General features: G+C 43.9%; 1 protein-coding gene across 7 annotated transcripts in view; it reads left to right on the forward strand.

Annotated features, from left to right (window-relative positions):
• YIPF4 (Yip1 domain family member 4) overlaps positions 1-22,606 on the forward strand; it is a 59,121-nt gene that overhangs the window by 27,601 nt on the left and 8,914 nt on the right. For 2 of the 7 annotated variants that reach the window (XM_073338414.1, XM_073338415.1), the window contains exons 1-2: positions 9,999-10,240; positions 19,126-19,297. In XM_073338414.1, coding sequence (XP_073194515.1) covers positions 10,156-10,240; positions 19,126-19,297 — 257 coding nt within the window. In that variant the 5' untranslated portion in view covers positions 9,999-10,155. Of the gene's footprint in view, positions 1-9,997; positions 10,241-11,975; positions 14,499-19,125; positions 19,298-22,606 lie in introns of those variants that run through there. The other 5 variants (XM_073338409.1, XM_073338410.1, XM_073338411.1 and 2 more) reach the window with 4 other exon arrangements.

The following is a 22,606-nucleotide window of genomic DNA, read 5'->3' on the forward strand; positions in this document are numbered from 1 at the left end:
GATTTAACCTTCTGTGTAGTCCCCCCTGCTGCTTCCTCTTTACCCTCATCCCCTGCTTGCAGTTAATCATTCACAGAGGGTGAAAGACTTGACCTAGGCTCTCTGCTGACCCTCTGAACTTTCAAAACAAAAGTCTGAATCTTTTATGCTTCCTCGCCACTAATTCATATGTTGTTACCTCAATTTCCAACCCAGGGTTACACTTATATTGGTTTTATTAAATGCCGCTATTGGATCAAAGAAAAGGGATGGATCTTATTCATGCACACACACATTCAATACATTCATACCCTCATACACCCGCACACTCATGCAGGCGGAGAGTTACTGGAGACAGCAGAGGAAGCTGACAAGCCAAAGCATAGTAGATCTTGTGTGTCCGCCTGCGGTCACGGATCCAGGCCAGCGAGCAGGTCAAGAAGCAGGGGGCATGCCTTCTTCCTTTTGCTGGAAGTGGGTGGCTCCTGTCACGTACACTGAGTTTTCCTTCTGTGACTGTCATTGAGAAGCATTCCTAGACCTTGTTCCTTTCATGCATACCAGGTTCTTCTTTTCTTTACAGCACCCCATGATTGCCTTCTCAGGGCAGATTACATCAGACACACCTGTCTTCTGGCTCTTTTCTGCTTGCAGTTCCTCTCCACCCCATCCCACATACACTCCCTTGTTCACACTCCCTTATCTCCCACACACACTCCCTTGTTCACACTCTCTGATCAAGTGATGGAATATTGCAAAGCTTGGAGGTTCATACAAATGGTAACTGAAAAGGTTACAAAGCTTGCAAAAGTTACAAAACTTAAAAGGCTATGCTAACAATAACTAAAGTTACAAAGTTTGCAAAAGGTTACAGAACTTAATGATCATACTATCAATGACTGAAAAGGTACAAATCGTACAATAGCATTCTACTGGATTGAGCGGAGGTTTTACATAACATATGTAATGAGAAACTCTCTCCTAGAGAAACATTTAATCATAAATAGAATTTGTACCTAGCACTACTTCAGCCTCTAAATGTGAGTAGGGTCTGTGGTGCTAAGTGAACAAGAACATGAAGGGTGAGGACATGGGGAGTCAGGAGAGAGACCAGAGGGCTGGGCATCAGGGTGACAAGCCACCTGGAAGCTGTAGCAAGGAAGCTGAGAGCCGTGTGAGGAAGCTGGCTATGCTGGTTGGAAGCCAGCAATAGGAGACAGGACAGCAAGCAGAATATGTGAGACAACTGCAGTGAGGGCTGGGAGAGGAAAGGCTAAAACTGCTGGGTTAAGGGTCCCTAAACCAGAACCCAGAGTAGTGGGAAGACCGGGGTTCCCCTGGTGACCACTGGGGAAGTATTAGAGAAGACTGCCCTTAGGTAACCCCCAGAAGGGGAAACCATGTAGTGATCTGGCTGGAGTCATGAAGAAAAGGCTGCAGTTCCTGGAGCGAAAGGAGCTGCAGGATGAGATGATGTTGAGAGGGACACTGCCAGAGGAGACTGCAACATCTAGCCAGAGCTAATTCCCAGGTGCCACCTGCAGTGAGTGCAGCCTGTGACAAGGATGTGCTATGATGGTTCTCTGGATACCCACGAATGACAGCCACCTTGTTGTCCACTGCCCCCAGCAAGAGTCTTTTTTATGGTAGCTGGGTGTCTGCTCTCTCCCTTCACCCACTCAAGCACACTCTTCTGGACTGTGTCAGTATGAATTTTGCCTTGAAGGTTAACAATAGGTGCACCCCAATCCCTGAGTCCCTTTGAATCACACTTCTGTGATATCCAGCCCCTGAGACCGGCTACTCACAGAAATCCCTGATTCTCGGAACCCAAAGGTGCAGTGTAACCCAATTTACCAGTTTTACTTTAAACCACCCCTTCTGTGAGCCTCACAGCACATGTGAACTAATAGTAAAACAAAAAAAGATTTCAGTAAGAATAAAAATTTAACTAGAAACAAGAGAGAATGATGGAAACAACTGGTTACAATACAAAACAAAATCGTAAAACGTGAATCCGGGTCTACCTTTATCAGTGGTTAGTCTTCCTAGCAAATATAGTCGATTTCTCCCAAAGTCAGTCTTTTGCAGAGTTGTCTGGTTTCAGACAAATCAGGATCCAAGTGTTCATGAATGCCCTATGTTCTTTAAGGAGGTTTCTCAGTGAATGGATCCAGAGGGTTTTTCCCACATCCTCTGTTATACTGAAAACAGTCTTTGGTTTCTATTCCCAGCCAGGGCAAAGCTCTGTCTGTTGTAATGTTCCTCATAGACTTTAAGGTCAGAAGGGACCATTGTGATCATCTAGTCTGACCTCCTGCACATTGCAGGCCACAGAACCTCACCCACCCACTCCTGAAATAGATCCTTAATCTCTGGCTGAGTTACTGAAGTCCTCAAATCATGGCTTAAGGGCTTCAAGTTACAGAGAATTCACCAAGTATACTAGTTTAAATGTGCAAATGATCAGTGCCCCAAAAAGCTGCAGAGGAAGGCGAACATCCCCCAGGGTCTCTGCCAATCTGATGCGGGGGAAAATACCTTCCTGACCCCAAATATGGCAATCAGTTTTATATATATGGCAACCCTGAGCATGTGGGCAAGACACACTAGGTGGATACCTGGGAAAGAATTCTCTGTAATAACTCAGAACCCTCGCCATCTAGTGTCCCATCTCTGGCCGTTGGGGATTTTTGCTACTGGCAGTCGCTGATGGGCCACGTGCCATTGTAGGCAGTCCCATCATACCACCCCCTCCATAAAATTATTTAACTCAGTCTTGAAGCCTGACCCATCCACTTTTCACCGGGGTGGATCCCGCCCCCTTCCCCTTTTCCTGTTCCCCCAGAGGCCCTACCCCCTGGCCAGGCCAGCATGGAGCCCAGCTGGGGAGCCCGGGCAGCTGTGGGGAGCCATGACAGACCCTCCAACTGTTCGGCATGCGGGGGTGGGGGGACGGTGAGAGTAGCCCCCGGCCTGTGTCCCCACTCCCTGCCGCCTGGGGCAGGAGGAAGGTCTGCGATTCCACGCCAGCTCCCCACAGCACGCCTGCACGGCTCTCCCCGACCCGGCTCCAGCTGGGGAGGAGGGCCTCAGAGCCACAGCCTGGCCATGGTAAGAGCCCCTGACTGCAGCCAGGTCAGGGAGAGCCATGTGGGCAGCTGGGAGAGCCATGTGGGTACATGGGCCAGGGGTTGCTCGGGTCCCCCACACTGTGGGCAGGTAGAGGGTCTGCCATTGCGGTTCCCCACAGCTGACTGCTTGTTTCTTATCATGGCCAGGCCGCAGCTCCGAGGCCCACCCCACCGCTGGAGCCAGCTTAGGGAGAGCTGCTTAGGCAGCTATGGGGAGTCGCAGTGGACCCTCCACCTGCCCGGGGTGAGGGGGGACCTGAGAGCAGCCCCCGGCCCGGTCCTTGGCTCCCCGACCGAATGGGGCAGGAGGAGGGTCCACGACTCCACGCCCACTCCCCACAGCTGTCCGCGCGGCTCTCCCTGACCTGGCTCCGGCTAGGAGTGAGGGCCTTGGAGACGCAGCCCAGCCACAGTAAGAGCCGCGCGGGCAGCTATGGGGAGTCGGCGTGGAATTGCGGACCCTCCATCTGCTCTGGGCCGGCAGGGGACAGGGACATGGGCCAGGGGCTGCTTGCCCACCCCGCACTGCGAGCAGATAGAGGGTCTCCCCTGGCTCCCCACGGGCTGACTGCTTGGTTCTTATCATGGCCAGCCTGCGGCTCTGAGGCTCCTCCCCTCGCTGGAGCCGGGATGGGGAGAGCTGTCCGGGCAGCTGTGGGGAGCCTGGGTTCTCCACCTGCCTGGGCCGGGGGGCCTGGGACACGGGCAGGAGACTGCTTTCACCTCCACCTCAGGCAAGGGGCCCTCTCCCCCCCTGCTTTTGGGAGGGCTCTGGCGCCTTTGCCCCGGGCTGGGGCTAGTGGGGGTGGGCCTGCAGCCAGAGACTCCGGGTGGCTGGAGCCAGGGCCCCGGGCAGAAGGGGCGGGCATGCCAGGGGCTAGCCTCCCCAAACCTGCAGTTCACCCACCACCCATGGCACTTAACTCTTCTCCTTCCCTGGTATTTATCTCTCTGATGTATTTATAGAGAGCAATCATACCTCCCCATAACTTTATTTTGGTTAGGCTAAACAAGTCAAGCTCTGAGTCTCCTCTCATAAGCTAGGTTTTTCATTCCATGGATCATCCTAGTAGCCCTTCTCAGCAGCTGTTCCATTTTGAAATCATCTTTCTTAAACATGATAATTCTTTTTATCAGCATTGCACACAGTATTCCGGATGAGGTTTCACCAGTGCCTTGTATAATGGTACTAACACTTCCCCGTCTCTGTTGGAAATACCTTGCCTGATGCATCCTAGGATGACATTTAGCCTTTTTCACGGCTGCATCATGGCTGATGGCTCATGGGCATCCTGTGGTCAACCAATACACCCAGGTCTCTCTCCTCCGCTGTTGCTTCCAACTGAGAAATCCCCAGCTAATAGCAGGTTTCAGAGTAACAGCCGTGTTAGTCTGTATTCGCAAAAAGAAAAGGAGTACTTGTGGCACCTTAGAGACTAACCAATTTATTTGAGCATGAGCTTTCGTGAGCTACAGCTCACTTCATCGGATGCATACCGTGGAAACTGCAGCAGACTTTATATATACACAGAGAATATGAAACAATACCTCCTCCCACCCCACTGTCCTGCTGGTAATAGCAAAAACTCTTGTTGTTAGTCCCTAAATGCATTACCTTTCACTTTGTACCTCTAAGATGTTTTAATTATTTGTCATTGCCTCTGATGATTTCCCATTTAAAGTCTTAGTATTGTGCAAGGCTAAACATTTAAGCCTTGCATGGCATCATCAGCCAGCCAGGGCAGGGTGACAACTCCTCCTTGCTCATATGGGCCATTACCAAAACATCCTTTTACTCCAAGTCCATAAAACACACTTTCTACAGAAATATATTATTTCTTAAATATTACCCATATATAAATCTCACAATGATTATGAATCGTGACAATTTACAGGTTTTCTGTAGATACCTCATACAGAATCATAGGACTGGAAAGGACCTCGAGAGGTCATAGTCCAGTCCTCTGCACTCATGGCAGGACTAAGTATTATCTAGGCTCTCCCTGACAGGTGTTTGTCTATAGATATATGAGATACCAGCTGGTTCCAGACTTCCCTCTAGGGAGAAGAACAGGAGCTGAGCACCAATGCTTGTGACTTCCCAGCCACATTGTGGAGAAAGCAGTGCAGAATGTTCTGGTTTGTTTCCCGTACTGCATCCTGGGTAATAACATGAGAGGCCTCAATGTTTCTAAAACTCAACTGGGTCTTTATTAAGAGAACTATTTACAGAGATGCTGCACTGCAGCTAGCATTCAAGTCACATGTACACAGACAGGCTTCTTGGTGCCTCTCCAAATTCTTCCCTCCTGCCACTTATGCTCTTCCCTCCAAGTTCCATGTAGGTTGCTGCACATTTCAGCCAGAGCTGAGACAAATACATTGTCCCAGGCATTGAAACCAACACTTGTAAACACTAAAAACAGTGAGTAGTCCTTGTGACAATTTAGAGACTAACAAATGTATTTTGGCATAAGCTTTTGTGGGCTAAAACCCACTCCATCAGATGCATGGAGTGAAAAATATAGTAAGCAGAATATGTATCATAGCACATGAAAAGATGGGAGTTGCCTTACCAAGTGGGGGGTCAGTGCTAACGAGCCAATTCCATTAAGGTGGAAGTGGCCTATTCTCAACAGTTGACAAGAAGGGGTGAATACCAAGGGAGGGAAAATTACTTTTGTAGTGCTAACGAGGCCAATGCAATCAGGGTGGCCCATTTCCAACAGTTGACAAGAAAGTGTGAGTATCAGCAGAGGGAAAATTACTTTTTGTAGTGACCAGTCCACTCCCATTCTTTATTCAGGCCTAATTTGATGGTGTCCAGTTTGCAAATTAATTTCAGTTCTGCAGTTTCTTGTTGGAGTCTGTTTTTTAAGTTTTTTTGTTGAACAATTGCCACTTTAAAGTCTGTTATTGAGTATCCAGGGAGATTGAAGTGTTCGCCTATTGGTTTTTGAATGTTACAATTCTTGATGTCTGATTTGTGTCCATTTATTCTTTTGCATAGAGACTGTCCAGTTTGGCCAATGTAAATGGCAGAGGGGCATTGCTGGCACATGATGGCATGTACCCCTGGGATGGTGGTTGTGTGTTGATCCACTGGCAAGCTTTGGTGTAGCAAAAGTAGTACTATGGTGCTCTCTGGTGGCTTAAACGAAAAAGAGAAAATCAGGTCCCAAACGTGATCAACAGAAAACAAAAGAGGAGAAAGTTTGAGAGAGTGATTTTGATCAATGCAAATGCTGGAGGAAAGGCAAAGTCCCTCCTTCATATCTCTTACATGATATGGCATCAAAAGGCATTTATAGAGTAAAGGCTGCCTAGTCAGAAAATCCACTGCTTTCCTGCTCAATATAAGCATGGATAGGAGGTCTTTCTTCCTTCTCTCCTAATAGCTATGTGTGTCAGCTTAACTGGGTCTACACTGGCAAAAAGACTGCCTATGAAGAGGAAGAAGAAAAAAGTTTTTTTATCGTTGAGAGCCCTTTTCAACAAAGAATGTAGGGAACGTGAATTAATCTTTTTTTAAATGGAGTTATGGAAGTATAGAGAAGTTAAGTGACTTATCCTAGTCCACACAGTAAATCATTGTCAGAACTACAGCTCATAAGAAATTTTTTAAAAAATTGTCAAAATTGTCACTAAAATGTATCCCGTTTTTAATTAAAAAAAAACCCTTTCTGATGGAAATTTTCAAACATCAGTAGTTACAACCAGGTCCCCTGACTGCTAGGTGTGTAACTAAGACCACACGCTCCCCAGGCTACCTCACTTAACCTATCTGGATTAGTTTATGAAATCCATACAGGACATTCACAACACTGACCCTATTGTTGAGATCATGCATCTAAGGGAGAGAGAACAGTTGATTATCCACACATCTACCACATCCCTTAGCTTGTGCAACTGATGATAAGATGCATGTGATTTCTGTGTGCCATCCGGCTGGATACCTCTGTATCACTAACACCCCTGGTCCTCACATTGTCCAAGTTTCCTTCTCAAAGATGATTCAATATGTGAGCTCACACATATAACATCAATGAACTGATAACTGCTCCTCATGTTTTTTGACAGGTGTGTTATTTTTCCCACGCACCCTCTACGTCTCAAGTCCTGCAACGAACTCTGTCTTGGGAGATCTTGTCAGGGGACTTGATAAAACTCACTGAAAGATTGGGCCCTAAGTCATCAAATGAGAATGCCAGTAAATCAAGTGCCAGCTTTGCATTAAGCAAAAAGAGCATGGTAGCCCTGAGTTGTTATCCCCATTTTACGGTTAGGAAAACTGAGATACTGAGCAGGTAATTTGACTTGGCCAGGTGTTAAATGTGATTTCCATGAGCTAGAAGAAGCAGAGCTTGACCTCCTGAGAGTGGAGCCCACCCCCAGAAAAAGCAGGGACTTTCCCAACAACTGCAGGGAACAGCAGTGGGACAGGGACAGTCCTTGCTTTAGACCTCTTCCCTTGCCCAGATCTGTGTAGTCCCTGGATGCCAGTAATGGGAGCAGACTGCTTTTTCAATTAGTACTCTGGACATAATTATCTTTTTTTAGTAAAAAGTTTTTATTAGTTCAAGAACATGTGCGAACACCAATAGGCAAAACAAGCATAACAATACAATTATGTATGTTACATTTTTTTGTTTCTGAATTTTTTAAGAACTAAAATAAAATAGTACAACAAAAAGACATATGAGAGACAAAACAGCACAATCATAAAAATAGTGAATGTAAGCATGGTAATGACAGAGCCAGAGGACGAGGTACCAGAAAGAAAAAGCAGGCCTAAATGTATAACAAGGGTTTAAAAACAACACAAGGCCCATATCCATATCATAATGTTAAAAAGCAGTTATATTTATCAGGATTCTTCATTATTTTTTCAGAGTTCTTCACTTTAAATTCTAAAAAGGGGCACTGAATTGTACCAAAATCACTAGGAGCCATTTTTGTGCTAACAATAATTTTTTCAATAGGAAATATATCCCATATCCTTTTAAACCAAATAATTGTATCTGGAGGTTCCTTCTTTTTTGCCATCACAGAATTAAGGAGCATTTTGCTGCTGCCAGTAGATTAGAAATAAACTTAGATTTTTTCAGCAGCCACTTGCCTTTTACAGAAAGTAGCATTCAGAGGCCCACAAAATGAATTTGAGTCCAATGGTTTAAACTTTAAAAGATTAAATGGAGGGCAGATGTCAAAAATTGGCTATATTTGGACATCCTGTTGGACATGATTTTTAAACTACCTTTCCCACCACACTCTCTGTAGCATATGTATTTGAGAAAGAACTTCTGGTGATTTGTTTAATAGAACACATATAGAGGAAGTAGCTGCTCTGTTCTAAATTTGGGACCAGTGCTTCAAAGAGGTCTCTTCCAATGTTTTTCCCATTTAGACATATAGCCATCTCTATCCTCCATATCACTTTTAAGAGTTCCATTCAGCCTTTATAGTCTTAATATTGGGACATTATGGCTTCCACTACTGAAAAAGTCTTTCAAGCCTTTTTCTATCTTGAGTATTAAGTACACAATGCTTTACTTGTACTCTGGGAAGAAAAAGGATCTGGAGTAAATAAAGATTTATTTATTTAATTATTTTAAAAGTAGCATCTGTGAAAGAAGATTATGTCAGATTTCCTCCCAGAACAAGGGAATCTGGAATTTGTAGTCCAGGGACCACTGAAGTTGTAGGCCAGAGAGCAAGGTCTGCTGGGAAAGGAAGTGCTATAAATGCAAGTCACTTTTGTTAGAATGGGGAGAAACTTGTAGAGAATAACTGCTTCTAAGGGCTCTTTGGTAACTGGGGACTGGTCAAGAGTTGTGGTGGGCTCTCTGCTGAGAGGGAATGGCTGAGCTGTGCTGAAGAAATGTATGGAAGGGCCAGTGTTGAGGTCTGAGGCAATCAAGGGCAAGAAGTAGCCCTGAGGAAAGACTGAATCAAACAGTTGAGCTTGGAGCAGATGGCTGTTTCATTGGTTAGAGCTTCAGGGCTGGAGCCTGTGGTAGGAGGGCTCCTCTATGTCTTAGAGTGCTGTCTTAGGATGGTGTCCTGAGACCCCTGTAGCTAATGGAGAAGGTCACGGTCTCACACATCCTGGAGGAAGGATGAAGCTCTCTGTGGTGCCTTGGACTGAGGGGTGAACCTTAGACTTGTGATTTTTTTCAGGGACTTCTTTGCCTTTTTATAGGGGAGACTTTTAGTTGGGCTGGTGGACTAACCTACCCTGTTAGAAAAGAGAAACTAAGGCACAGAAGAGGGGGAAACTGAGACAGTGGCTACACCTGATGTTGGAGAGGTTAAAAAAAATCTTACACCACTTTTTTATTTAATCTTGTTAGATCATAAACTCTTTGATATTGTCTCCCTATGTAATCTGCAGGCATTGGCCTGCTAAACCCAGGGTTGTGAGCTCAATCCTTGAGGGATTGAGGGGGTTTAAGGATATGGGGCAAAAATCGGTGGGATGATTTAATTGGGGATTGGTCCTGCTTTGAGCAGGGGGTTGGACTAGATGACCTCCTGAGGTCCCTTCCAACCCTTGATATTCTATAAATGGGAGGAGGAGGTGTTGGTGATGGTTGGGGGTGGCAGGAGGGTGTGGCTCGCTGGGGGAAGCAGTGAGCTGTGTTGGGTGACAGCTGCAGGCACCGACTGCCCTTATGGAAGAAACCAAAGGGATGTATGTGGATGGGGTGATCTAGAAAAAAATAACCCCCGCTACAGAGTTATTTCCTCTTCCCACCCCGCCCTGGTTGTTTCCGCCAATCACAAGGTCTTTTACAGTCAGGTCAATGAGTCACCGCCCTGAAACGCAGCCGGAGAGACAATCGGACTGGGCGCTCGAGCAACCAATCAGACGGCGCCTTACAAACAGCCAATCGGAAGGGCAGTGGCATTGTTGTTGTCCTGTCACAGGGGGTTGCGCCGTGGAGCAGCTCGCCCAGCCCGCTGCTACTGAGTGAGAGTCTTGGGGAGGCCCGCGCCCCTTCCTCTGGGTCGCGCCTTCGCCGCCGCAGCGGGCGGGGCGATGCAGCCTCCAGGCCCCCAGCAGCCGCCCCTCTATGCGCCCAGCAACGGGGACTTCACCTTCGTCTCCTCGGCCGAGGCGGAAGGTGAGAGCGGGGCTGGGCAGGTTCGCGGCTCCCGGCCCGGGAGCGGCCGAGCAGGCGGCCCGGGGGCGCCTCTGCCTGTGGCGGAAGAGGTGGCCCCTGCCCCGCTAAGTTTGTGGGTGTCGGGGGCGTCTCTCCGTCTAGGCGCTTGAGGTGGGTGGGAATAAAGCGTAACAACCTCCCTGCGAAATCCCAGCTACGGCCCCGGCCTGCGGCTCCGTCTGCGTGGCACAGGCACCTGCCTGTGGGGCGGGTCTCCTTCCCCGGCCGCGGTGCTAGCCAGGCCTGCGCCGCGCCGTGACACATCCGTGAGTGTGGCGGCTGGGTCGTCGTCCCCCCGCCCCCCCCCCCCCTGCATGCCTGGGTTTGCTGCTTGGGCGGTGCCTCGGAGAGTCGTCCACAGAGCGCCTTGTGCTGTGGGTAGCTCGGGGACCCAGTCTCCAAGGCTCAGTAACTCGGCGCTGAGCAGGAGGTAGCTGAAAGCGAGTATAGTGCGGGGTGTGCGGCCAGCACACTATGTTATAGTGTGGCGAGTAGGCTAACACATTATAGCCACTCACGCAGTAGTATCAAAATGTGCATCGGGAGAATGCTGTCTTAACATTTCAAGGTATGCACTCGTGTTTAGTAAAGCAGTATTATGCCACCTGTAGTTCGACTAGCAGCTGCAGTCTTCCCCCCCACAAGCAATTGTCTTAGGACATACCTTAGGACTATGAATTATCATTGCATGTGTATAAACACAAACTGGTGGCTCTGAGAACATGTGTATTCAGACATAATTCAGGACTTACATACAGCCCATCCTGAAAGTAGAACCAGCATGGAAATCTACTAGAAAACTGAAGATTAAAGGGAGTGTGCTTATTCATTTATTCATGAGCATAAACTCTGGTGAGTCAAGTGTAAAAGTAGAATTAGGCAGGCCAAAAAAGAATTTGAAGAGCAACTAGAAAAAGACTAAAAAACTAGCAGCAAAAAATTATTTTAAATACATCAGAAACAGAAAGCCTGCCAAACAATCAGTAGCACCACTGATTGAGTGAGGTGCTAAAGGAGCACTCAAGGAAGACAAGGCCATGGTGGAGAATACTCCAGAGGGAATTCTATGCCACTGCACAAGTGCAGAATAAATGTCCTCTGCAGATTTTCCTCCCCAGCCCCCAAAGAATAATCGATTCTGATGGGGAGGCGAAGGGAAGCCATGAGAGGAGTGTAATACACCCCTTCCAGGCAGCGGTCACAAGCGGGCACATCTGTTCATGCATCAGGAGCAGACAGGGGAGATGTAAATCGCTGCCAGGGGACTGCCCGTGTGTGTATGCAAGACTCTGTCCCTCTTGCTTGCTATTGCGGTGTGCCCAGCACAGAGGGGCAGGACACTGGGATGTTTCTGGGGCAGGCATGGGGTGGGTCAAGCTCTTGCGCTGTGTCAGGGTTGGGTGCAGCCTTGCCACCAAGTCCATGGCCAGGGAAGGTGAGGGGGACTGCAGGATGATTCCTTCACCTTTGTGCAACCAATGGCCTGTGCACCCCACTGCTGTGCTGGAGCCTATACTCCCAATGCCTTTCTAATCTAGGGCACCTGGGAATCAGCCAGGGGACATTAATTGGCGTTGCTTTATTTCTTGGTTTCTATTATTAGATCTCACTGTCTTGATTCCTTCCTCCTGTGTGCAATTCTTGCATGTCTCCAGAGTGAATACTTGCTGATTGCATGACTCCCTTTCTCCTCCAGGAAAGCTTCCCTGCTCCCTTCTGATTTTGAGATGGACACCAAGATGAGCCTGCTTACATTCTTGCCCTACCTTGTGCTAAGGATCAAATACACCTTCCTCTAATGTGGTGATCCACTGACCATTCATTTAGGAAAACATATCTGCTTTAATATAAACATACTCAGTATTTTTCTTTTAAGAATTTGTTTAAATTAGCCAGTCTGAGCAGAAATGTAATTCTAAAATACACCGTTTTGCACCATTTAAAAATCAGGAGCCATGGGGAGTATTTTTCTTAAGTTTTTTTATTTATATATAAATTTAATATTTTTTTAAAAAACTGATTTTATAAAGGTCTCATTATTTAGCTTGCCGAGTATAAAAGCTCCAGTGTATGCCTCTTATTTTGACATTCATGGCCTGTTTTGAATGTGCAACCTGTTCCTAATGCATCCTTTTACATATAAATCTTCTCTGAACTATATTGCCAGTGTTTCTGACTTCTCTATGCAGAAATGTGTAGCTTATGCTAACATAAAATGTTTCTGAACTATTTCAACAATGTCTTGTTCAGTGAGTGCCAAGGAGCCACTATTTGTTCCTGGAAGCTATATTGCTTTAATCCATATACACAGTACACTTATATTGCAAACTCTGGTTGAGAGACTAACAGTAGCTCTGCCTATATGTGTTTAGGAAATGCTGAATAGTTAGTGTGAGGTTATTTTCTGTATTGTAGTTCAATTATTACTTACTCCTTACTATGCATAATAATACAGAACTTTATCTGCCAAACATTTCCTGAATCTTTTTTGTTGTCTGTAGTGTTACAGACATATCTGCTGATAGGTATGTTGAAATAAATTACCAAAATAATTTAAACTGGCATGATTATATTGTTGTTTTGACAAATGAAATATGCAGAATTTTAAAATTGTGCGCAGAATTTTTAATTTTTGGCGCAGAATTCCCCCAGGAGTGGGAAAGACTAAATGAAGTCTTTGCATCTGTCTTAGTTGCAGAGGATGTGAAGGAGATTCTCACAGTGGAGTCATTCCCTCAAATCTGTCACCTGAAAAGACTGTCCCAGATTGAGGTATCAATAGAGGAGTTTGGAACAAATTGGTAAATTTAATAGTAAGAATCCAGTGGATCAGATGGTATTCACCCAAGAGTTCTGAAGGAACTCTTATATGAAATTGCAGGACTACTAACTGTGGTATGTAACCAGCACTTAAATCAGCTTCTGTACCAGATGACTGAAGGATAACTAATGTGATGCCAGTTCTTAAAAAAAGACATCAGAGGCAATTCTGGCAATTACAGGCCTGTAACCCTAACTGCCAGACCAGGCAAATCGGTTGAAACTATAGTAAAGAACAGATTTATCAAACATGTAGATGAACACAACTTGTTGGGGAAGAGTTGACACAGCTTTTGTAAAGGGAAAGCATGCCTCACCAATCTGTTAGTGCTCTTTGAGGGAGTCAACAAAGGTGACTGTGCACAAGAGTGTACTTGGACTTCAAAAAAACTCTTTGACAGGGTTCCTCACTAAAGGCTCTTAAGCAAAGTAAGCAGTCATGGGATAAGAGTGAAGATCCTCTCGTGGATCAGTAACTGGTTAAAAGACAGGAAACAAAGGATAGGAATAAATGATCATTTTTCAGAATGGACAGAAGTAAATAGCGGTGTCCAAGGATCTGTACTGGGACCATTGCTGTTCTACATATTCAGAAATGATTTGGAAAAGCGAGGTAAAACAGTGAAGTGGCAGAGTTTGAAGATGATACAAAATTACTCAAGATAGTTAAGTCCAAAGCAGACTATGAAGAGTTACAAAGGGACCTCATAAATGGCAGATGAAATTCAAAGTTCATAAATTCAAAGTAATGCACATTGGCAAACATCATCCCAACTGTATACAAAATGATGGGGTCTAAAATTAGCTGTTACTACTCAAGAAAGAGATCTTGGAGTCTTTTGTGCATGGTTCTCTGAAAATACCTGCTCAATGTGCAGTGGCAGTCAAAAAAAAAAAAAAAAAGTTAACAATGTTGGGAACCATTAGGAAAGGGATAGATAATAAGACAGTAAATATACTTCTGCTGTATAAATCCATGGTACACCCACATCTTGAATACTGCGTGCAGTTCTACTCACCCCAACTCAAAAAAGATCCATTTGAAATGGAAATAGTTCAGAGAAGGGCAATAAAAATGATTTAAGGATATGGAACAGTTTCCATCTGAGGAGAGACTAAAAAGACTAGGACTGTTTAGCTTAAAAAAAGAGATGATGTGGGGGGCTTAGGACAGAGGTCCATAAAATCATGAATGGTGTGGAGAAAGTGAATGAGGGAGTGCTATTAACCCCTTCACATGACACACGAACCAGGGGTCGCCCAGTGAAATAAATAGGCAGCAGTTTTTGTTTTTTTTAAAAGGAAGTACTACTTCACACAATGCACAATCAACCTGTGGAACTTGTTGCTGGGAGATGTTGTGAGAGCCAAAAGTATACTGGGTTCAGAAAAGAATTAGGTGAGTTCATGGAAGATAAATCCATCAATGGCTATTAACCAATATGATCAGGGACAAAGCCTCATGCTCTGGGTGTCCCTAAGAATTTGATTTCCAGATGCTGGGACTAGACAATGGAGGATGGATCACTTGATGATTTCCCTGTTCTGTTCGTTCCCTTTAAACCATTTGGCATTGATCACCCTTGGAAGACACAATACTGGGCTGCGTGGACCATTGGTCTGACCCAATATGGCCATTCTTAATCTCTAACTAAAAGAACCTGTAGGATTACAAAAAGCTGTGTATGTGTTTTCTTTTTTGTGTGTCAGTATTAGTATAACTAAGAAGCAACATGAGAGGTTTACACATTACATGGATTACACAACATAGGATTACATAGGATTACACAACATGAGAGGTTTCAAAACCTGCATCATGTCCACACCACAACTTCCGTTGATGGAGCCAACCTTGTATAGATAAGTTGGTTACAAATTTTCCCCAATGTAGATGTATTGTCACTGGCAAAAATTGCTGTCTGGTGTAAAGATTATGCTTTTTTCCCACTCCTTTATTTGTCTATCTTCCTTGTCTCTGACTTCTTATGTATTTTGGAGGACGCCTCTTCTGATTGGGCAAAGGATACAAGAACTACATTGTTCTCCCATCCATTGTATTGCTGCTTCAAGACATGGGGAGAGAAGATTCTGCCTTGAAAGCCAGCTTTCAAGTTGACTGCAAAAGAGCTCAGTACCACTTGCACAGGATGCTTTGCCTCAGTGACATCAGGAACCTTTTAACCAGCACCACAAACACGAGTTTTTGAAAGGTTCCATAGCATCATACCATTTTTGGAGGCAGACTGGTGACTTTTGATTCCCTGTGGCCCCATGTCCTTTCTAACACTCTGAACATGGTTCAGTGGGACTACACGGTCAGGCGTGTAGGATTCATGATGAACTATTCAAAGTCACAGCTTGTCAGTAACAGACAACTGATATAAAGTAGTCCTACTAAATATGATTTGACTGTAAGTCTTTCAGCCCTAAGACAGGAGCCAAGATCTTACCAGTCTGGTAGAAATGTTAAGCAGGTGACTGCTTGTTATGCTATACAAATGTTGGGTTTGATGGCAATAACTGTATTCATAATACCAAGTATACCTCTCCATGAGACTAACTTTGTAGATAATGATATTCTACTGGAACCCAACATCTGTATGCAATACAAGAGCGCTGGTAGTAACGGATTCAGAGATTCAAATGTCAGAAGGGACCAGTGTGATCATCTAGTCTGACTTCTGGTGTACTACAGGCTATAGAACTTCCCCAAAATAAGTCCTAGTGCATAACTGTTAGAAAAACATACAAACTCAATTTAAAAATTGCCAATGATGGGTGAGGACAATCTCTGAGGTGCTCTCCAGGTGCCAGTCCAGAGACAACTTTCAGTTATAAAGTTCCAAATGCCTCTCCCGTTCCTTTTCTCCTTCAGAAATGATACTGAATAGGAGGCCTTGCTTGCACTTGCACCCCTCTACTGCTCAAGCTGATGCTGTCAAGAGCTAGGGGAGTTCTGTCAGACTAGTTCTAAATTGCTGAAAACTGAGAATAAAAGTCCTGCACAGGTGAGTGTGATGTCTTGCTCAGGTTACCCAGAACTATGACCCACAGTGTTACTGCTCCACCTCAGTAAGAGAGAGCTTAGCAGTAGCAAAACTGTCAATTTTCTGTGAGCATACCAGCTTGTCTGCCTTGCCAGCAACCTTCAAGACTCTGCCAGTCCACATGTTGTCTTGCAGGTGACAGTCAGTGAACCCCAGTTCCCAGGTTCCCTAGAGATGTCTTTCTGCTGCATCTAAACCCTCTGACTGGACCCTCGGAGAAGGTATTAAGTTTGCTGCCTCCAAAGAGACAACACACACTAGCCTGTTAATACACAACATTGAGATGGTTTTGTAATAAAACAAGAATAAGTTTATTAACAAAGAATATAGGGTTATGTGTTTTCACGTGAGTGAAAGAGATAGGAAAGGTTAGAAATGAAACAAAACACACTTCCTAGTGACTAAAATTAACTTCTGCAAGTTATTTCTGTCTAAATAGGTTTCTCATCTATAGTCAGTTCCCAAAGACTTCAGCCTCTTTGGTTGAAGGATCCACCTTTCTCAGATTCCAGGAGCTCTGGGCCCTTTTGCCTGCCTAGTGATGGATGCCAAAATGGCATTCTGTTTCTGCTTGTATTTTCCGAAGTCTGTTGTGTGTGATGCCAGAGCCAGGAAGGCTTTGTGGTGGAGCAGGCTTCATTCCCTATTGTGATAGTTAAGTGGTCTCCCTTCCTCCCCCACTTGTTTTGCTTGAAGACTGTGTGTACTGTATAAGTAGGTGTACTTTTCTTTGTCTTCTGAGATATTACCTGGCTCAGTTTACATTAGAAACATAGGAAGACAAGTGAAACAACATTCCTTTGCCTAGGATAGGCTGTGCTTATGGTCGAAAACACCTTCTAAGAACATATTTCCAAGCACACACACTCACATCACATCACCAGCATGTCGTCAGTTTGCATATGGTACCTAACATGGCACCTTTTAGATACAGATTATAACAGTGGGTTGGGGTAATAAGTGTGTCAGGTGTGATTGAGTTGTGGTATGGTATCTCCTCTGTTAGCTAGCATTGGGGGGGTTTCCTGGCTCACAGTGATATTGCCAGAAACAAAATTACAATCAGTAATTTCCTTTTGTAATTTAAAAATGGCTGAACAGCAGACACAGGGAAAACTGAAGTTCCAAGAGTGAATCATTTAGCTAACTGAGTTTAAGGCAGAATTCTAAATTGGTCTTAACATTGGGTGTTAAGTGAAAACTTTATGCATACAAACAGAATAGACTAAGTTGTTATACCATCATTATAGGTTGCATCCTGACTTTTTAAAAACTTAGTTGTATTTGCAAAGTTTTTTACTCTATCATTCACATAAAAATATAATGACAATAGACATTGTCAATCTTAAAAAATCCCTAGATACTATGTCTGCACCCAGGTTTGCTGTCAATTATATGGTTCATAGACACTTTTCCTATCTTTCCTGCTCCCCACCCCCTTTCTTTTGCTGTGTGAAAGGCCCGCAGGCACAGAGAATGACTTTTCCTCTCGCATTGGCAGGGCAAGATTCTTAAAGACTGGAGGTGCTTCCAGGTTCCATATTGTAAATATTTGCAGAAATGCCACTGTGATCTGTCTATACTCTGTGTCAACTATGCTTACTGCTGTAAAGCTCTCAAAAAGAAGAGTTTCTATACAAAAGATGTCACAATCTGACAAAAGGAGGGGAAAGACACCTGGGAATAGAAATACTTTAAATTGTTTTTGTTTTGTTTTAAACAACTGCAGTGCCCAGCAGTAGAATCTAAACCAAATCAAGAAGTGCCTTTCAGATAGACTTGACTGCTGAGAGATTGGTTTCTTGGTGAACAAGTGTGTATATAGAGAGAATTTCATGGGGAAGGGACGGTATGGACAAGGCAGGAAGGTGGGAGCAGGAAAATGGAGGCAAATGGGGGAGTTTCATTAAAGAAGTTGAAGCCAACAAAATGAGATCAGAGTTCTTGCTTGCAATGTTCTACACCAGTCTACTCAGCACAAGCTTTCTACAAAAGTTGTGCTTTTTCTAGTAACAAATAGTGATTGAGACTCTGTTCTTTGAAATTGATACTTCTCCACAGTGTATTCTCATTAACTTTTTAACACAAACTGTAGCCTAGGATAGCATCCCCTCTTTTGTGACCTTTCTCTCCCATAATTTCCTACTTCTTCCCTGCCTTTGTTCTGTTTTCAGTTATTACTCTGCTACTCTGTCATTCTGGTTTGTGTGTACCTCATTGCAAACTAAGTGAAACATGCCAATACATTTTAGTTTGCCTTTTGTGGCATGTATGCATAAACAGGCGGAAAGCTTCCTTGCTTTGCTCCTTTTTTGTTTCTTTTAGTGTGGTGGCAGGACTAGATCATTCTATGTCAGAGAAGTCTGAGAATCTCTCCTCACGATAGCTCTGAATAAATAAAAGCAGGGCGTATGGAGTTCTGGTAGTTTTCTTTTTTAAAATGTCTGTGTAAAATCCAGGTGACAAATTGAAATGTGTCTATGAAAGGTTTTCCTGCTGTAACCAGTCACGCATACAAGGGGAAAATGGGGTGGAATAGAAAGGTGCTGGAATGCAAATAGGTTGCATTTAGTGCACTTGAAGTACTAAGCAAATTGCTACTATTGTGGTATACGATAACAATGTCATTTAACTAACATCCATAATATAACACAAAGTAAGTCCAAAACTGTCAAACCATAATGTCTACAGTTAGACATTTAAATGAATGGGGTAACTTTCGACACTGAAGTTGGACAGTTTTGGCCCTAAAGCAATAATTGATATATCTTTATCAACATTTTCTGTCTATATAAAATATTTTATCACTTTCAAATTATTCATCTCTTATAGTGTACAATTTTATTCCATAAGTTTGAATATTTCTCAGTATTAACCTGTGTAGGGTAGACATACTGGAATACAGAAAAAATAGGAATAGCAGTTCAAACTGACTTTTGTGAAGGTATAAACCTGTTTTTCTCTCCTTTTTGTTCCAAGATCTTAGTGGCTCTATAGCATCTCCAGATGTTAAGCTAAATCTTGGAGGAGGAGAAGGAGGAGGAGGAGAGTTCATCAAAGAATCTACTGCAACAACATTCTTGAGACAGAGAGGATATGGCTGGCTTCTGGAAGTAGAAGATGATGACCCAGAAGATAACAAGCCACTCCTGTATGTCACAGTTGCTCTTTGATATCTATCTTCATTTTTCTGATTAATAACTTTTTTTGTTTGTTTTCCTGAACATTGGCGAGCAGTAAGTCTTTTTGCTGTGACTAGGATTCCACAGTGATAAATGGCTTAACTTTAACTCTGTCGTTGTATTTGTAACATTGTACATCATTATCTTTATTCAGATTTTTTTTTTTTTTTGTATTGTGGGGAAGAAGCTAAAACATGTTGCTTGCCTTGCTTTAGGGTAAGGTAGAAAGGATGAGGTAAAACTTGAGTATAATTGGCCTTTGCTCATATAGAGTACCACAGAAAGTTGTTTTCTCACTGCTTCTTTTAAACTTTTGTTCTTTTAATGATTAACAAAAAATCAAATCTTAGGCTTGGTCTACACTACAGAGTTAGGTCGACGTAAGCTGCCTTATATTGACGTATGTCAGCGTCTACACTGCAGCCTTGCTCTCGCTGATGTAAGTGCCCTACTACACTGACATCGTAACTCCATCTCCACAAGAGGCGTAGGGCTTATGTCAGTGTAGTTAGGCGACACCGTCCCTGTAGATTCTGTATTACTTACATCAGCTGTTGGCTACAATTCTTGTCAATTTCATGGCTCCCTGTTGGAGCCATAAAATTGACAAGAAAGGCTGTTAAGTTCCCTGCTATGAACTCTGTCCCAGGCTTACAGCTTGGGCTGTCATCCCTGGGTGGGTGTGGGGCTCCAGCTAGAACCCAGCTCCCCTGCAGGCTCCTGGCTACCTGCTTCCAGCGGGCTACTGCCTGCGGTCCCACTCCGAGCCCAGGTACGGGTATCGAGAGCCTGGGCTCCCAGCTACCCCTGGTGCTCCCAGATCTGTCAGAGTGCAGCTGCTCTGAACAGAGACAATAGCAATGTGAAATTGCCAAGAATGTCTATTTCACTGCTGGTAGGCTCTGTGCTGTGAAATGGAGCCCATGTGAGACTCACAGCTGGGGCTTTCACCCTGGGGCAGATTGGGGGCTCCAGCTGTAAGCCCCGTGTGGCTATCTGTGCCCCACACTCGGCTGTCAGTGCCCCACGATGCCCCACTTCAGTCGATGGAAGTGATCCTGGCGAGAACATGCTTATCGGCAGGAGGAGGGTAGTGTGGACATCAACAGCCAATTGAATTACTGCAGTGGCTATAGGATGATCTAATTAAGTTGACCTAATTTTGTAGTGTAGACAAGCCCTTAGATAGAAAAGACACAATCCTCCTCTGTTGTGCTGCCATTAAGATGAGTTTGTTTAGCACTGTTAAACAATCAACAACACTGACTTACAAAAATTTCAAGTGAACAGTAGCAGTTACTATCTGAAATAAAGGTATTGCAAATAGTGGTGGTCATCATCACAGTCTTGAAGTAAGTGGACAAAGATTTGGATTTAATTAGATTATATTTAATTGGATTATAATCCTCTGATATAAACTGACTTCATCAGGGCTTTTAAATGCTAGAGGAAAAAAATTCCTGCACTGTAGTCTTGTATACTAGGATTTTTCACTGAAACTCAGTTTTAAAAGTATTATAAATGAAGCACAGCTCTTTTCCCACATCCTTTCATTTTACGTCGAAGGCACGCGATCTGTTTAAAGCCAAAAATTACCATAATGCTGATTAAACCTACGTTTCCCCCTGTGTAAAGAGGTACGGTTGGGCTTTGTGATCTAATGGATAGTGCACTTTGAAGCAGGTGATCTGGGTTCTATTCCTAGTTCTGTCACTAATTTGCTGTGTGGCCTTGGCAAGATGCTTAATCGCTGTCCTGCAGTTTCCTCTCTGAAAAATAAGGATAATACTTGCCATTTTTTGTAAAGCACTTGGAGATCCTCAAACAGAAAGTGCTGGGAGACAACAGATATTTCTGGAGATATTAAAACTCAATCTGCATTTCCTAGTACATTGTAACTGAGCATCATGGGACACAAATCAGGCAATAACTTATTCTAATCATAAGTAGATTAGTACTCTGTAGTGATTTTCATCTGTAGAACTCCAAATCCTTTACAAAGGAGGCTAGTATCATTACCCTCATTTTATAGAGGTGGAAGTTGAGGCACAGCAGGAGAGGGATATGCCCAAGATCACCTAGCAAATCAGTGGCAGAGCTGGGAATTGAACCCAGATCTGTGCTTTCTAATATCATGGTCCTGATTCTGTACTTTCAGACCTGTGCTAAGATGGGCAGCTGCAGGAAGTCTCTTGAAGCTCCTTACTTCAGAGCCGCCTAGTTCCAACTGCACAGGGGCAGCCCTAACTTACACTACAGTCCATCAGCAACCTTACACCAATAGAGGATCAGATACAGCAGAGTTCTGCTTTGCCTCACCCCCTCTGTCATATCTGTACTCTGCCCCTGGAATGCCCCCTCCTTTCCCTTATGCCATGGTTGAGGGGAGCAGCAGAACTAAACTCTGCCAGATCTATACCAATGGAGAGTTCTGCAGAGGGCAACTCTTCACTGGCCATCCCTGTCTGTTTTAAGGCTAATTTGTGGCCTTGAAGTGGGGGTGGGAAGTTGGAGAGTAGCAAGATCTGCTGATAGAACATCTTTTATTGATTTGATAAGCCCTTAGTTATTGTTGTTTACTCACACGGGAAACCAGCCAGTTGAACTATTGGCATAAACTGGCCTGGGGGAAACTACCCAGTTGAAGCAACTGACACCTTTCCTTTAATTAAAAGACCATCAGCTTCAGCTTGTTGGTATGCTTTTTTAAAATACTTTGAGGATTAATTAATCCTAAGCTTTTGTTCCCTGTTGGGAGCATGTATTATCTTTAGTTGCATTACAAATAAATGTAATGTGTGTATGTGGTTGCATATTTCCATGTATATAATCTTTAAAATAGCATGACAATAAAAAAAAACCTTGACAGATGAATATGGCATACATGTGTCTAGATGTTGGAGGACAGAAGCTTTACTTTAATTCAGACTGTAGGGTATTTTACCCTTCTTTTGTGTTCCCAACCACAGTATTTATTTCAGTATAGTTAATGATGAAATTGCATTAATGTTGAATAAGGTTGTTAGAAATTTAACAAGCGTTTCTTGAAGAAATATTTAAATGGTAAAAATCATTTTTATCTCACTAGGATGTTGAGATTTAATTTTATGCTGCTGGTATATTTGGAAGTATTCCACATCTTGTGTCTCACTGCATCTGAAAGCATGGTGATAATGAACAAACTACAGACTCTCACTGCTTAATTAACCTGCTCTCACAGATGAATTATTCTCTTTACGCAAACTGTTCCAGTACCAAAATATGTAGTAAAGCTTTTG

The sequence above is a fragment of the Lepidochelys kempii genome, chromosome 3 (assembly GCF_965140265.1).
Source record: "Lepidochelys kempii isolate rLepKem1 chromosome 3, rLepKem1.hap2, whole genome shotgun sequence".
NCBI lineage: Eukaryota > Metazoa > Chordata > Testudines > Cheloniidae > Lepidochelys > Lepidochelys kempii.